Consider the following 15,704-nt stretch of genomic DNA (forward strand, 5'->3'; position numbering starts at 1 on the left):
CATTGGGCCATCGTCACCATGATATCTCGAGCGGCGGCTCCTTCGTCTTCTCCTCTCGCCTCTCTTTCCTCCCGATCTCTCCGAATCCAGGCCCCGGCCGCCCGCTCGTTCGCGACCGTCCAGGACAATGCTCCCCCGGTACACCACCACGGCGGTCTGAAGGACCAGGACCGCATCTTCACGAATCTTTACAACCATCATGGCGCGGACTTGAAGTCGGCTATGAAGTATGGAGACTGGTACAAGACTAAGGAGATTGTGTTGAAGGGTCACGACTGGGTAGGATCTCACCGGTTCCCTCCAACCGCAACGGAGGAGTAATTGGAAGGGGTGGTGGGCTAATACTGGATTCATTTCTAGCTCATCTCAGAACTCAAAGCCTCCGGTCTGCGTGGACGTGGTGGTGCTGGTTTCCCTTCCGGGTTGAAATACGTATGCCCCCTTGACTTTCGCGAACCCGCCGACCCGTCTAACTTAACTAGTCTTTCATGAACTTCAAAGACTGGGACAAGGACCCCCGACCCCGATACCTAGTTGTCAACGCCGATGAGGGTGAACCCGGAACATGCAAGGACCGCGAGATTATGCGCAAGGACCCCCAAAAGCTGATCGAGGGTTGCTTGGTTGTCGGCCGTGCCATGAACGCCAATGCCGCTTACATTTACATTCGTGGTGAATTCTACCAGGAAGCCACCGTCCTCCAGCGCGCCATCAACGAGGCCTACCAGGCCGGTCTGATCGGTAAGAATGCTTGCGGAACCGGCTACGACTTCGACGTCTTCATCCACCGCGGAATGGGCGCCTATGTCTGCGGTGAGGAGACTTCCCTCATCGAGTCCATCGAGGGCAAGGCCGGCAAGCCCCGTCTCAAGCCCCCATTCCCCGCCGCCGTCGGTCTTTTCGGCTGTCCCAGCACAGTCACCAACGTCGAGACCGTCGCCGTCACACCGACCATCATGCGCCGAGGAGGGAGCTGGTTCGCCGGTTTCGGTCGTGAGCGTAACGCCGGAACTAAGCTCTTCTGTATCTCCGGTCACGTCAACAACCCTTGCACTGTCGAGGAAGAGATGTCAATTTCCCTCCGTGAACTGATCGACCGCCACTGCGGCGGTGTCCGCGGCGGCTGGGACAACCTCCTCGCCGTTATCCCCGGTGGTTCCTCAACGCCCGTTATCCCCAAGTCCGTCTGCGATGACCAGCTCATGGACTTCGACGCCCTCAAGGACTCCCAGACCGGTCTCGGTACCGCCGCCGTCATCGTCATGGACAAGTCCACCGACATCGTCCGCGCCATCTCCCGCCTCTCCACCTTCTACAAGCACGAGTCCTGCGGTCAGTGCACCCCTTGCCGTGAGGGTTCCAAGTGGACCATGCAGATGATGCAGCGCCTCGAGAAGGGCCAGGCCCGTGAGCGCGAAATCGACATGCTCCAGGAACTCACCAAGCAGGTCGAGGGCCACACCATCTGTGCCCTTGGTGAGGCCTTCGCCTGGCCCATCCAGGGTCTCATCCGCCACTTCCGTCCGGAACTGGAAGCTCGTATCAAGGAGTACTCACAAGGCCTGAACGGTCAGCAGTACCTTGCTGGTGGCTGGCACCCCAACAGCCGGGCTGAGGGCAAGCTGATCTCCCCTGGCATGTAAACTATTTTTTCTCTTAATTATCAAAAGAGTTTGAGTTGACCATAGAGTACTGGCCCCTGGAGTCCCTTCTGGTATTTATTCACTACATAAGAGGGGCACCATCTTATCTTTCCTTTCCTTTTCCTATTTCCCTTACAGTCCGCGTGCGTTGTTTGTTTTGTCTTAGGGTTTTGACCATGTACAGTTTCGATCGAATCCGGTAGCAATGAAATGAATTCAATCCATCTTATCCATATCTATTCTATATTTGATATGTTTAACAAGACAGGCTCAGACCAGATCATTAGATTATGAAGCCCAAAACCATGTGAGTGTAAAACGTCGCGGTCGAGCAACTGAAGAATCCAACCCCAAAGACAGCCTAAACTGTGGTGAGCCCACGCGGATTCTTTTCCAAAATTCCCGTGCCAAAATCAGTAGCAGTATCCTTTCCATCCTTTCCTGAAGCCTTTCCATCCTTTCCTGAAGCCTTTCCATCCTCCTCTTCCGTCTCATCAATGAGCTGCAACGCATTTCTTCCATCCTCACAGTCCATCTCGCGCGGAACCCTCCTACTCTCCCTCCACCTTGCTCCATAAACATACTCTACCCCTACAAGACCAACAGAAACCAACATCAGAAGTCCCAAAAAAGCAAAGCACCATCCCCATCCCATTGCGCTAAGCATAAATTCCACAACAGCTGCCCCGAGAGCGCCCAGCCAGCATCGAATCAGATTGCATGCCGCTGCGGCAGTGGCCGGCTGATCGGGAAAGAGGTCGACGAGGAGGGTATTGAGGGAGTTTGTGCATGCTATTGTGGCGAAGCCGTTGAGGAATTGGAGGATTAGGGGCGCGGCGAGGTTGGTTCGTCGCTCGAGGACGAAACCATACGGGATTATCGTTAGGATTGTAAGAATTATGAGGGGGAAGAAAGGCCGTAAGCGGGCTCGTTCAATTGGGAAGCCCTGGAGATTGGTAGCTATTAATGGGTCCAAAGGGAGGTTTAGGGATTCGGCGTGATGCCGGTAGCTGTGGTTCAAGAAGACGCCGTTGAGGATTGCACCCAGAGCGGCGCCAATTCCTAGAGGGCTAAGATTGATTAACGTTGTGAGATAGGGACGCAACAGTGCAGGCGTCTTACAGGAAGCATAGGCCAATTTGAAGATCATTGAAGCCGTAGATTTCAGAAAAGAGACTTGGGGTGCTGGTGAGCAGGGCAACATTGGTGAGCATCAAGAGGCCAATGGCCGAGATTATGATGAGGGCATCTGGCTCGAGGAGGATAGTAAACGCCTTGAGGGGGTTAGGAAAGCGTAGTCTCGAAGCCCCGACTGCATTCCCAACGCCATTTAGATCGTCTTGTACGGTTGCAGGCTCAATACCAGCTTCAGCCCTGTTGTTGACAGCAGAGGCAGGCTTCCTCCCCCTCTGCCACCACTGAGCACCAGTCCACCTCCACCTCTCCTTAGGTAGCGAACTCCCATCCCCAACAACCTTCCTCGCAGTCTCCGGCACAAAAAGGGCATATAAAACCAAGTATCCTCCGGCAACAATGACCAGAAACCAAAACACACTCCTGCAACCCAAAAACTTTGCCAAAAACCCCCCGATAACCGGGCCCAGCGCTGGCGCCAGCATAACGCCCGCTGCCATAGGCCCAACATACGTCCCGCGTTCCGCCGGCGTCACTATATCCGCAATAACCCCGTATCCAAAAGAAACCGTGCCACTACTTCCCGCGCTCTGGAGGCACCGCAGCACCATGAGCGCCGGGTAGTTGTTCTGCAGGGCAAGACCAATGTTTGCTGCAGTGTAGATGGCGAATGCAAGGACGTAGGCAGGGCGACGGCCACAGATGTCGGCGAATGTGCCCATGAATGCAGGCGCGAGGCCCTGGAGGATCATGTAGGTGGTGATAGTCAGGTTGATCAGAGCGTTGGAGAGGTGGTACTTTTCGACAAGGGTCGGCATGACGGGGTAATAGATTTGCGCGGAGAGGGGAGAGAAGAAGGAGGCTAGGGTGACCATGGTCACGATGAAGCGTTTCTGGGCATTGCTGAAAGATGAGTACCTCTGGTGCTCCGTGGAGGTTGGCATAGTTACAGAGTCTTGCGCTGGAGATTTTGTTGCTTTCAAAGATGCGGTGGACGAAGTGGAGGTTGATGACCGACGAGAAGAAGAAGAGGTGACAGCAACTTCATCGACGGGGAGAATCTCGTCTATCTCAAGAGACGGGCGAAATCTGTCATGGTGATGGTGGCAGCCAGACCTGTCGGAGGCCATGGTGGCTCGACGAAGAAGCCCAGGAGATAGAACAACTGGGACGGCGTCACACGGTTGGGGGAAGAAGAAGCACAAGACACACAATGTTTCCCATCTTGTCTCACCAGAACGGCGAATTTCAGCTCATGGACGCCTGGAGCCAGGGCCCGCTTTACTCAAGGACAGCTGCAAATAACCCGGGGCCGGCATGAACACATTGAGATTCAATCATCATATTCAAGTTCGATATCATCTAACTACTACAAAAGCAACTATCATGACAGAGCACGCCATGCGGAACAAACAATATCAATATTCTCCAGCGTCAGCATGGCTTCATTATAAAAACACAGAGGCAGTGGATGGGCAATAGAAAAGTAAGCAAGCTAGAATACAGGATAAAGTAAGGTGATGCAACAAAGTCAACGCAAGAGGAGGCATTCGGAGTGAATCGAATCTAGGAGATTAAATTGCTCGAGTCAGATCTCAGTGGCCCCCAGCCATAACGACACTATAGTACCGCCTGCTCATCTCCGCCGTCTGCACGAGACGAGCATCACCTGTCAGAGGAAGTCGAAGAACACGCGACATCTCCATTGCCTAAAGAGGGTTAGTATCACTAATGTCAGAAGTGTAGTATAGAAAAAACTTACCTTGACATCCTCCTGGGTTGTCCAGCCAGCAACGATACGGCTCATCTCCTTGAACGCCACGCGCTCTTCTAATCCTTCCACACCCGACCCATTGATAACATCGCCCATTGTCACCAGTGCATCCACCAATCGGTTCAGACGCTGAGGATTTCGTCCACGCGCCGTCACTAAACGAAGGAAGTCTTCGTAGACCCCACCGCCACTGGCCCAGCCCCGAACCTTGCGCTCTGGCGCCTCTCCAAAGCCAGACAACAATGTCTCCAGGGTTTTGTAGTCATGCTCAATCACCGCCGTCGGGCCAACAATACGGCAGAACGTGGCATGGGCATCGTTCCAGTTCTTTCCGCGGACAAGACAATCCACTTCACGTGCAGCATCGCCAATATCCCGGGCATAAAGGGCTTTGGACATCCAAATCCATTTTTCTGGAAGCTGGAGGTCGTTGGTAAGCTGCCGCCAATTTGCGCTCGGAGAGCCTTCAGGTGTAATCGGCTCGGGAAGTTGGGCGGCGAACCGCGCAAGTATCTCTTGAACAGCTTTTGCCCGGTCTGAGGCGCGCGACAGGTGAAGCAAGACAAACAAGGTCTGCGCAAGGTTTCCAGATGCGCTAAGCTCCCAGCCGTAATCCCACGCGAGTTGATCCATTTGGGCGACGTCGACCGTGAGGCCTTCATGCTGCCCAAGAACAGCAGCAAGGACGTGGCAGAGTTGGAAGGATAGCCGGTTCGACAACTTGTCTCCCGTAACAGACTCTGGCAGCAACGCAGCAGGCAAGCCGAGTGCAGGAATACCGGTGCCCTTAGCCGCACCTAACGTTGTTGCGTAGGCCTTGAGCAGAACCCAAAGCGGCGATTCGTGACCAAGGTTGTCGGTAGATGTATGCAACACGCCCCGGTCTTTGTCCTGGTGGGGAGGCAAAGGAAACGCAGGTTCCTCTCCACTCTTGAGGTCCTGAGCAAAGGCTGAAACTGCGACTTCTAGAGGCTCATCGTCGGTTATTCCATACCAGAGACGCAGCCCAAATGCCTGGAACCAATCCAGCTCGAATCGTTCGGAAAACGTGAATGCTGATACACGATCCTCCAGGGCGCCTCCAGATTTGCCTTCGCTGCGGAGGGTGTTACCCGCCAAAAGTTCATACAAGGCTCGGATGGGTTCAGTCATCTCAGACCAGACGTTGTGCTGTCGCCATTTTTCAATTTGCTGCGCCATGTCATGCTGCGTCGTAGGGTCTCGCCCAATTTGGGAGACGAGGGTGGCGAGGTGAAAGTTTTGACTTGACATTAACGTAGAGCAGGCTTCCTCGACACGATGCGAACAGAGCAAATAAACGGCGCGCTCTTCAGCAGAGCTAGCCTTGCTCAAGGCTACCGTGTTTCGTTCGCGGACTATGACCTCCCAGAGGCGATTTAGCCTATCTTTCTTGATGCGGTGTAGGTATTTTTGTCTCAACTGTAATGGAACACCAGCCGATAGATCATCCTCGATATCATCGTTGAACAGGATATTTGCTAATTCCCAAATGACTCGCTCCTTGTCAGAATGAACCGAATGTGAGGCCTTGGCAAACGGCTCAAAGTTGGCTTGCACGAGTCGAGCAAATGGCTGGCCGTCAACGCTGGTAATGTGGGATTGTTTTCGTTGGATTTCAACCATTTCGTGAGGTTCAGCAGTCTGCCCAGAGCCAAGAACAGCAATGTCCCGGCCTTCGCTGGTAACAGAGAACTTCTCTCTCCAATGCGGATCCCCGTACCGATGATCACTCATTTCACCTTTTGCGCATATGAGCGAATTGACGGGTCCCCACCGAGGCTTAAAGGAGTGATGAAAATCCAAGTCGTCCTTGCTCATTTCGTTCGACTCGCCTGCAAAGGTCTTTGGTTGCTTGTTGTACGGCCACTAGTAAAACGCGCGGTTAACATCGGGATGTAAAATAGAAGAAAAGGGTTGTACCTCAAAGCCTCCGGCCTTTGGTTGTGGCTTCTTCGGCTTAAGCGGAGATTGTCCTTGTTTGCGTGGTTGTTGGAACAAAGAGTTCATCAAGTCGATACTAGTATTAAATCCCTTTTGCTGGGAAGTCGGTGCTGGTTTTGTTGGCGTCTCATCGTTGATTAGGCGTTCGCTGAAAGCATTCGCCTGGATCTCTCGAAGAGCGTCACGATTTTGCTTCCTGGGGCTGATAGTACGTTGCAACTGCTCAGCCCAGTCACCAGTAAGATCGAGGCGGGCCTTAGAGGGTGTGTTCCAAGGCTTCAATGAGGGCTGGTTGAATGTGATGTCCATATCCTCATCATCGTCATGCTCCACGGTACGATCAAGGTTGGGAAAGGTGCCCGCCATGTCCATTTCCTCGCCTTCATCTAATTCAAGTTCTGATTCGCCAACAGACTGCTGGCTTTCGGTGACGTCGTCGCCATCCTGCTCAGTTGAACCCGTGGAGCCTTCCTCTAAAAAAGACTCGTCTTCATCATCGTTCTCAGATCCCATCTCCTGCTCCTCCACTGTCTCCATTGCCTGATTTCCAAATGCCCCTGGCACCAACTTTCGCTTTTTGAAATCGAATGTGTCGTCATCGACTCCCCCCACCGAGCTCGCAAAGGAATCGTCAATGGAGTATGTCGACATCTGCTCCGAGCCAACGGTCAGATCGCGGTCGGCGGGGAGAGTGCTTTGGTTGTGGCTCTCACCTTCTTCTTCCTCGTCATCATAGTCAAGGCCATATGTCGTGTAATGAGCCACTCGGAATATCCACGTGCCAGTCTCGGTTTCGTAGTTGACGAACTCTGTGTTGTGAACCTTCATCAGGCGGTCGACATGTTTCTCAAATAGCGGGCCGCTAGTGGCTGATGAAGGTCCCTTCTTGTCCCGCCCACGGGGCCAGGAGTTTTCAATGCGCAGCGTTGAGGGAACGTTCAAACCCTTGCCCCTTGCAGGTTTGATTGACTCATCGGGGTACACGGTAATCTTACGAACACCGATGTCCACAAGGCCACCAAGCAGGTTGTCCAAATCGATGGAAGTCAAATCAACGGGTTGATCGAACGTGACCGCACCACAGCGCTCGCGGCCAACGGTCAGACCCTTGAAATGCTTCAAGTCGTCACGGCTCATTTTGCTCAGCTCGGCGCGTGTTGGCTTCATCCAGTAGTCACCTGGAGTGGGGTCACCACTAGGACTGTAGGATATACGTGATGCGCCCGAGCCAGGCGAAGCGGACGAAGCACGGTCAGAGTCTTCTGGAACCGAAATCAGAAGTCTCTTGCTTGATACCGATTCCATCTCAGGGTTGGCAGGGGTCTCAGATGCTGGCTTGACACCATTAACACCATTAGGAGTGCCGTTCTTACGGATTGAGCGCAAGAAACCTAGTTCTTCCGGTGTAGGTTCAGAGCTTTGGGACTCCACGGGCACAACTTCACCACCGGAGGTGTTGTCAGGAGTCGACTCGAAACTGACCTTCTTCCTGACCTTGCTCGCGGACTGGGCGGCATCATCGCCATTGGTAATCGCGGTAGGCGAGCTAGCAGTGCGCGTGAAGATATCGGTCCTCACACTTCGGTCAATGGTCAAGCGCTTCAGGTTATTGCTCGAGTAACGGGAGCTGCCCGAGCCAAGGGCACCAGGGGACAAAATACTGTCGGAATCTGGGTCAAAGGATTTGCGCAAGCTGCTGGTAGAAAAGCTCTTGCTGAATGTACTACGGCCCAGGCCGCCGCTGAAGCTGTTACGCATACTTGTTCCGAGAAGGCTGCCACCAAGGTTGGGAGTGCCACCAGCGCTAGAAGGAGAACCGTAAGTGGAGTAGGAAAATCCATACCCTCGGGGCTTAGGCGGGGTGATGAGGCGATTGGCAGCATTGGGTGTAATCTTGTAGATTGGCAGAGGAGCGCGCTGCTTCTGCTTGTTTGCAGAAGAGAGCGGGGTCGCCAATGGGCCGGGACTGGCAGTGCTCGGCGCAGGCAGGCCGGAGAAAATCGACTGGTTTCCATAAGGATTTCCCTCGAGAAGAGAGGCCTGGAGGCTACCAGGCGCAGGCTGCGACTGCTGCATCGGTTGCGCCTGCTGTTGCTGAGAACCGCCGAAAAGGCTCGAGGTCCCCAACCCTCCAGTTTGTTGCTGCTGGTTCTGGGTGTTGCCAAAAACCGAGGAGCCCGTGTTTTGTGTCCCTGTATTGCCACCAAAGAGAGACGTGTTCGTAGTGCCGAACAAACTTGGCTTCTGCTGCTGCTGGTTCTGAGCGCCGCCGAAGATGCCACCACCAGTTGCAGTCTGCTGTGTGTTACCGCCGAAGAGCGAGCTACCAGTGTTGGTGTTGTTGCCGAACAGGCTCGGCTTCTGTTGCTGCTGGTTCTGAGAGGCGCCGAAGAGACCACCGCCGGTTCCGGTCTGCTGGGTGTTGCCGCCAAAGAGCGAGCTGCCAGTCTGCTGCTGATTCTGTTGGTTGTTCTGTCCGAAAAGAGAGGACCCCGTGTTGGTGGTTCCTCCAAAGAGGCCACCACCAGTAGAGGATTGCTGAGGATTGTTGCCGAATCCACTGAACAGGCCTCCTTTGTTTTGAGTCTGATTCTGGTTTGTGTTTGTATTCGCGCCAAACGTGCCAAACCCACCCGTACCGGTCTGCTGCTGCTGCTGCTGGCCGAATGGCGAGGAAGTAGCAGTGGTGCCACCGAATGCGGTTGAGGTGCCAGTATTACCGAAGCCGCTAGAGCCCGTGCCAAAGCCCGTGGCTGTACCTGTGGTTCCAGTACTTGAGCCAAACAAGGGCTTGTTCTGCTGCTGCTGCTGATTGTTGTTGCCAAATAACGAGCTACCTGACCCAAAACCACCGCCTGTGCTGGATCCGAAGCCAGTATTTGTGTTGTTTGTAGTGGTTCCGAACAAACTAGGCTGGGTGGTGCCTGAGGAGGCACCTCCGCCAAACAGGGAGTTTGCCGGCTTGGTAGCATTGAACAAAGGATTGGAGGCAGTTGAGCCAAAGGCGCCGGTTGTCTGTGTCGAGCCAAATGCAGAGGGGGCGCTAGTGGCAGCTGCACCAAACGGTGTCGAGGTGCTACCGAAGCCTGTGGACTGCTGGGTTCCAAAACCGGATCCACTCCCAAAAGCTGAAGAACCAAAAGCACCGGCCTGTCCACTTCCATTTCCGTGTCGACGGCCTGCGTTGTAATCTGCCAATCGAAGCTCTTCGAAGGAGTATTTATTGTATGGTTGCATCATCGAGACACTTTGGTAGTGGTTCATTATAGTCGAGGCTGCATCCTTCTCCGTGAACGCGCTGAAAGGAGTGCTTCCTGTTCCTTCGCAAGGAGGGACGCCCTGCTGAAAAGCAGTTCCTGCTCCACCAAAACCTGAGCCGGCACTGCTGCCAAAGCCGGTTCCAGCGCCGAATCCCGTACCGGTTCCAGTTGTGCTGCCGAAGCCTCCTCCTGCAGGCTTGCTTCCAAACAAACTGTTACCGGTGTTCGAGCTACCGAATCCACCGCCCGTGTTGGTCGAGCCGAAACCACTTCCGAAACCACCGCCTGTAGTCGTGGTGGCATTGTTGCTCCCGAACATACCGCCAGCAGATGAGCTACCAAACCCAGGTTTTTGGGTTCCGAATGCTGAACCCGTCTGATTGTTCGATCCAAATCCTAAGGAGACATGGGTTAGCGCCGCGTGATTATTTCATCCGAATATTGCACGAAAAACAAGACATATATCATAAAGTGTATAAAACAAAAGCCATCCGAGGCACGGATCCTTAATAGTCGACCATCTTGGCCATATTCCTGCGGCGATTGTCGAGGAGCCGGAGTGGGCGATCAGAATCAAACCAGAAACTCGGAGAGTTCGTAGCAGGGCGACAGAGAATCCGTCCAAAGTGGCCGTAGCAGAGAAAGGATCGCTCGCTCATCGAAACATACCTCCACCGGATCCAAAACTGCTGGAGGCGTTTCCAAACAGGCCGCCACCTCCTGAAGTTGTGTTACTCCCACCAAACGGGGACGTGGTTGATCCAAAGCCTATATTGTGGAGTTTAGACTGTCAGAGACTGTCATAAAGCTGCGATCCTTTCTCTTGTGGCGCTACTGAGTTGCTCAGCGTCGATGGTCTCCGCGCGGGATGATTAACTGTTGGAAGCCGTACAGGGCCGTCACGGGTCGACATCTCAAGCACCAGCTACCGGTCGATCACGAAAGGAAATGGAAATAACGGGAATTGTAACAGTATAATCGAGAGAAGGGCGTTGGGAGTTGTGAACATCGAACGGATTGAATGGACCTACCTCCACCAGAACTCGTGCCGAAACCAGAGCCCGTGCCAAAGCCGGAGCTTTGCTGGTTGTTCGAACCGAATCCTCCAAATCCGGATCCGAAAGAAGACATGATGACAGCGTATCTTTTACCAGATTATAGCTTCATCTGTTCTCTCGAGGATCAAGGTGTAGCGAACAGTCGCGAAAGCTTGCGAACCGGTGCGAAACGATAGGAACTCCAACTAGTAGACGAATGTAGCGCGGGACTCGTAATTTCCGACCTCAATACGCTAGATCGCAAGACGCGCAATGGGAGCGAAAAAAAAAAAGGTCGGGCAAGGGTGTTTGTTTTTTTCCCCTCGACGTATGTCGATCGCGAGAAAGGAGACAGAAAAGCTAAATTAAAATAATTGTCACTCCAGCTACCGACGGATAGATGTCGTCAGAGCGGGAATATTGACGAGTCCAGAAGGACGGGGAGATGGGGTGACGAGAGAGCGACCTTAAGAAGTCCAGAAGGGAGTTGAGGTGAGGAAACTGACGCGATGGAAAAGAGCCCGGGCGAGAGGGGAGTGGCCTCGGAGTACACGTACAATACGCAGTATGATACACAATCAGACCAAGTGAGTGCTATCTGTACGTAATTGTATGTAATCCGGCTCAGTGCTGTGACTGCTGTCTGTGTTAAGATTCCCCACGTGACTGCTGCCTGAACCGGCACTGCCAATGAAACAAGATCATTATCTGTAGCTGAACACCTTCTAATGCTGCCTGGCAGAAACTTAATATAAATTGTGTGCTGTGAGACTTCACTCGCCGTATTTGACTCAGATGCTGCTCACATGACCTGAAGTAGTGGTCCTTTTCTCCCAAAGTTGCTACCTAAGCAAGGGCATTGGCTTTTTCAAACTGCCCGCAGGTCCTACTATTGCCTTCAATGCTTCGATTCTTCGGATCACATGAACACACATTGAATGTGTCCAATCAGAAAGAGACGAGGCCTACATTAGTGATAATTTCTTAAGAGTCTAGATGGCCGTTTAGAATCTCTAGGTACATATCCGAGGTTCTACGGAGTAGAGCAGTCTAAAGATTTTCTACTATAAAACAGGTAGCAAACTTCATGAACAATGAAAATGTCATAAGATATAGCTAGTCATTTATAGAACATCCGCTCCGAAGACCAATAAAACATGGGAATCACACAACTAGCAATTAAACATATCACGCTTGTTTCTAGTCTCAATAGCGTCATGGATTGCATGACTAAACCCATCCAATTGCATAGTTGACAGGCGAGTCAACTTGGTCGGGTTGTCATCATGACACTCTTTTGATGGGTATATATGGGGTCTCAAGTCTCAATCAGTGGCAATTATAGCTTATTTTCCACGGGAAGCGTGCACAGTGGCGATGATCCGCTCAACCACGGAAGGATCGGACAGCTGGAGTAATAATTAGCCTCAGGCAACTTGTCATGGAAAATAAGATCTTACCGTTGAGATGTCACCCAGGCTATCCTCCTCACCACTCAAGATCTTTCGCAGAATGCGGCGCATGATCTTACCGCTACGGGTCTTGGGCAGGTCGTCGACAACGAAGACAGCCTTGGGAGCAGCGAAGGGTCCAATTGACTTGCGGACTTGAAGAATGAGGTCTTTCCGGACTTGGTCGTTCGTCTCGTTGCCATCCTTGAGCGAAACAAAGGCGTTGACGGCCTGGCCGGTCAGTTCGTCAGCAATACCAACAACGGCGGCTTCGGCAACCATGTCTATAGCAATATTAGCTTAGTCGAGTTTGAGCATCTGCTTTGACTTACGGTGCTCAAGGAGCGCAGCCTCGATTTCTGCAGTTGACAGACGGTGGCCGGAAACGTTGACAACATCGTCAACACGGCCGCGGATCCAGTAGTATCCCTCGTGGTCACGACCAGCGCCATCTCCGGTAAACTATTACAGACATGTTAGCAATCTCGACTCAAAATAGAATGAAGAGCATTCTTACGTAGTAGCCCTTGTAGACGTTCAAATAAGTGTCCATGTAGCGCTTGTGAGCGCCCCACACAGTGCGGGCCATGCTAGGCCAGGGCTGCTTGAAGGCAAGCACACCCTCAACATCGTTGCCGGATATTTCCTCGCCAGAGACTGGGTCGATGATAGCAGGCTCAATACCAAAGAACGGCAGAGAAGCACTGCCAGGCTTTGTGGGGGTAACACCAGCCAGGGGAGTGATGACGTTGGAACCAGTCTCGGTTTGCCAGTAAGTCTTGAAAATTAAAAAGTCAGCGGAGTGAAAATTACTGGGGGAAAAGCGGCTTACATCGCAAATGTGCGCCTCCTCCTTTCCGACCTTCTCAAAGTACCACTTCCAGACCTCAGCAGCGATGGGCTCGCCGACGGATCCCAGGACACGAAGGTGTGCCATCTGGTGGTGGATGTGCTCATCGCCGGCCCTCTTCAACAGACGCAGGGCTGTGGGGGCCACATAGAACTGGGTCACCTTGTGCTTCTCAATAACGTCCCAGTAACGGGAGAAGTCAGGGTAAGCCGGGGTACTCTCGAAGACGACCGTCGAGCATCCCAACAAAAGAGGAGCGTACACCACGTAAGTGTGACCAGTGATCCAGCCAACGTCACCACCACAGAAATAGCGGTCATCGTCGTGAATATCAAAGACGTATTTACCCGTCATGGCAGCACCCAGCAGGTAACCGGCGGTGGTGTGCATAACACCCTTGGGCTTTCCAGTGGAGCCGGAGGTGTAGAGGAGGAATAGAGGGTCTTCGGAGCTGACGGGTTCGGGAGCAAGGTAGGCAGGGTACTTCTCAACCTCATCGTGCCACCAGATGTCACGGCCCTCGGTCCAGGGCACCTCGGCGCCTGTGCGCTTGAATACAAGGACAGTCGACACATCGGGGCACTGCTTGAGACCCTCATCGACAATCTTCTTAGTTCCAATGACTTTACCACCACGCTTTCCCTCGTCGGATGTGATGACAACCTTGGAACCGGCATCGAGGACACGGTCGCGGAGGGAGTCTGAGGAGAAACCGGCGAAGACAACAGAGTGAACAGCACCGATACGGGAGCAGGCAAGGAAGGCGACAATGGCTTCGGGAATCATAGGAAGGTAGATGGCCACTGTGTCGCCCTTCTTGACGCCGCGTTGTTTCAGGACCCAGGCAACTCGAGACACCTCGCGAAGGAGCTCGCCGTATGTGATGGTTCGGCCCTCATTGGGCTCGTCGGCTTCGTAAATGATGGCGACCTTGTTAGGGTTCTTGATGGCATGGCGATCAACGCAGTTGAAGGAAGCGTTTAGTCGACCTTCGGGGAACCAAGCAACGTCGCCGTTCTCCAATGAGCCGAGGCGGGTGGTCTGGAAGTCTCTGTCGAAAGTGAGGAGTTCTCGGGCCTTGCGAGCCCAGAAAGTGTCGGGGCTGCGAATTGACTCCTCATAGAGCTTCTTGTATTCATCGAGATCTTTGAGATGGGGTCCAGAGGGGTGCTTGTCGTAGAAAGCCTTCGGAACGTGGAAGGTGTCGACCTCGTGGGCCTCGAGGACCTGACCGCGCACGATTAGTCAAAAACCATTGGCCGAGCAGCTCGAGTCCAGGGCTGTCGCTTACCACGGAGGGCTTGGGAGGTGCAATCGGGCCGTCACTCATATTGAAGAGGAATTGCGAATCTCGAGGTTTCTGAACTCCCAGAAAAATCAGAAAAACTACCCAGAGACGGAAGAAAAAAATGAGGCTGCTTGGTGGGGGGAGGCCTGCAGAGCAGTGCTGGCACGTGAGTTCACAGCGGGTGGGATTTAAGCTTACCGTTGCAGTGGTAGTGGGGTAGCTCAAGGAGGAGGGGTAATAGAGTCGTCGAGATCGGAAGGAGAGGAAGAGGAGAGGAGAAGTATGCTGGATGTGGGAGAGGAGGAGAGGTGAAGAGAGATACAGTGTCGGAATAATTGTCAAGAAGGGAGGGCGCCGGATGGTATTTAATGTTGTGTTGGGCTAAATGGAATTAATGGAATTAATTGTTGAGGCCCGCTGTCCGGCTGTCGGACGGAGGGGATGCCTCCCTTATAAGGCGAATTATGCGTAGCCTAGGGTACCTAGCCTTGGGTAAGGACTGACTTTCCATTCTAACGAGAGAGAACAATACCCCGGCCCCGACTCGACCGTGGGCGTGAGGTTGGTCCCTTTCCGGGTGGCCGTCAGCTTGCCGGTTCGGTTCAGTGGTAGCTTTCCCCAGCCTGTCAGAGACTTAGCATTACTGTCACTGAGTGGCTTTGTCTGTCTAGGACTATCTGTTCTGAACCACTGCCTGTTGAAGTTGCTCAGCTCCTAGGATTTGTTGAGGCACTCATTGAGCACCTCACAATAATGCTACACGGCAGAGTAGGTACATTGAGAGGATCGCCCCCTGCATGAGCGATGCCGGAGAGGTTCAAGTGTCATTCGCCGCCTCCACAGAACTAAACTCAGCACAGACTCGGCCATGCGGGGCTTGGCCGCCTTTCTTCTTTGTTTTCCGTTGCTCCGGGGCGATCCGCCACGCTCTCAAGCCGAGAGACATCTGTCAACTGTGGTACGCTAATTACATCAACTGGTAGGGACCGAGGGTATGCCTTAGCCCCCAGACAAGGTCGTTTGTCCGAATTTCCAACGAAGAGAGCGAGATTCGTCCGGGCATGGAGCATGAACCCATTGGATTGGGCGGCAAATCAGGGCGTGCCTGATCCCCGGACGGAGGGATAATCACAAGAACGCCAGCCAAGCATCTAGTACACTAGAGGTGCGGGGAAGATGGCAACAGCTCGACATTGTTCTACTGGAACAATCAAACAGGGATTTGGGTTCCGCATGGCCTCAGAGGAGGGTAGTAAGCAATCTCATAATAGGCTTACAGCAAGCCCAGCCACTACTAGTAGCAGG

At 53.2% G+C, this 15,704-nt stretch overlaps 4 protein-coding genes across 4 annotated transcripts; 1 reads left to right on the plus strand and 3 right to left on the minus strand.

Annotated features, from left to right (window-relative positions):
• Positions 1-18: 18 nt before the first annotated feature.
• On the plus strand, positions 19-1,643 carry DSM5745_10924 (NADH-quinone oxidoreductase subunit NuoF; the record flags this gene model as incomplete). The annotated part of the gene is made up of 3 exons (XM_026752940.1): positions 19-279; positions 361-432; positions 483-1,643. The coding sequence occupies 3 exons, from the start codon at positions 19-21 to the stop codon at positions 1,641-1,643; spliced, it is 1,494 nt and encodes a 497-aa protein (XP_026598578.1).
• Positions 1,644-2,004: 361 nt separating this feature from the next.
• DSM5745_10925 (putative MFS transporter) lies at positions 2,005-3,907 on the minus strand (the record flags this gene model as incomplete). The annotated part of the gene is made up of 2 exons (XM_026752941.1): positions 2,005-2,713; positions 2,766-3,907. The coding sequence occupies 2 exons, from the start codon at positions 3,905-3,907 to the stop codon at positions 2,005-2,007; spliced, it is 1,851 nt and encodes a 616-aa protein (XP_026598579.1).
• Positions 3,908-4,372: 465 nt separating this feature from the next.
• On the minus strand, positions 4,373-10,904 carry DSM5745_10926 (uncharacterized protein; the record flags this gene model as incomplete). Its single annotated transcript, XM_026752942.1, has 5 exons — positions 4,373-4,486; positions 4,540-6,438; positions 6,493-10,169; positions 10,443-10,541; positions 10,805-10,904. 5 exons carry the CDS (start codon positions 10,902-10,904, stop codon positions 4,373-4,375), a joined length of 5,889 nt encoding a protein of 1,962 aa, XP_026598580.1.
• A 1,252-nt stretch (positions 10,905-12,156) lies between these two features.
• Positions 12,157-14,441, minus strand: DSM5745_10927 (acetate--CoA ligase; the record flags this gene model as incomplete). The annotated part of the gene is made up of 6 exons (XM_026752943.1): positions 12,157-12,219; positions 12,271-12,545; positions 12,594-12,723; positions 12,779-13,039; positions 13,094-14,338; positions 14,403-14,441. 6 exons carry the CDS (start codon positions 14,439-14,441, stop codon positions 12,157-12,159), a joined length of 2,013 nt encoding a protein of 670 aa, XP_026598581.1.
• Positions 14,442-15,704: the final 1,263 nt, after the last annotated feature.

Source organism: Aspergillus mulundensis (assembly GCF_003369625.1).
Source record: "Aspergillus mulundensis strain DSM 5745 chromosome Unknown scaffold_17, whole genome shotgun sequence".
NCBI classification, from domain to species: Eukaryota; Fungi; Ascomycota; class Eurotiomycetes; order Eurotiales; family Aspergillaceae; genus Aspergillus; species Aspergillus mulundensis.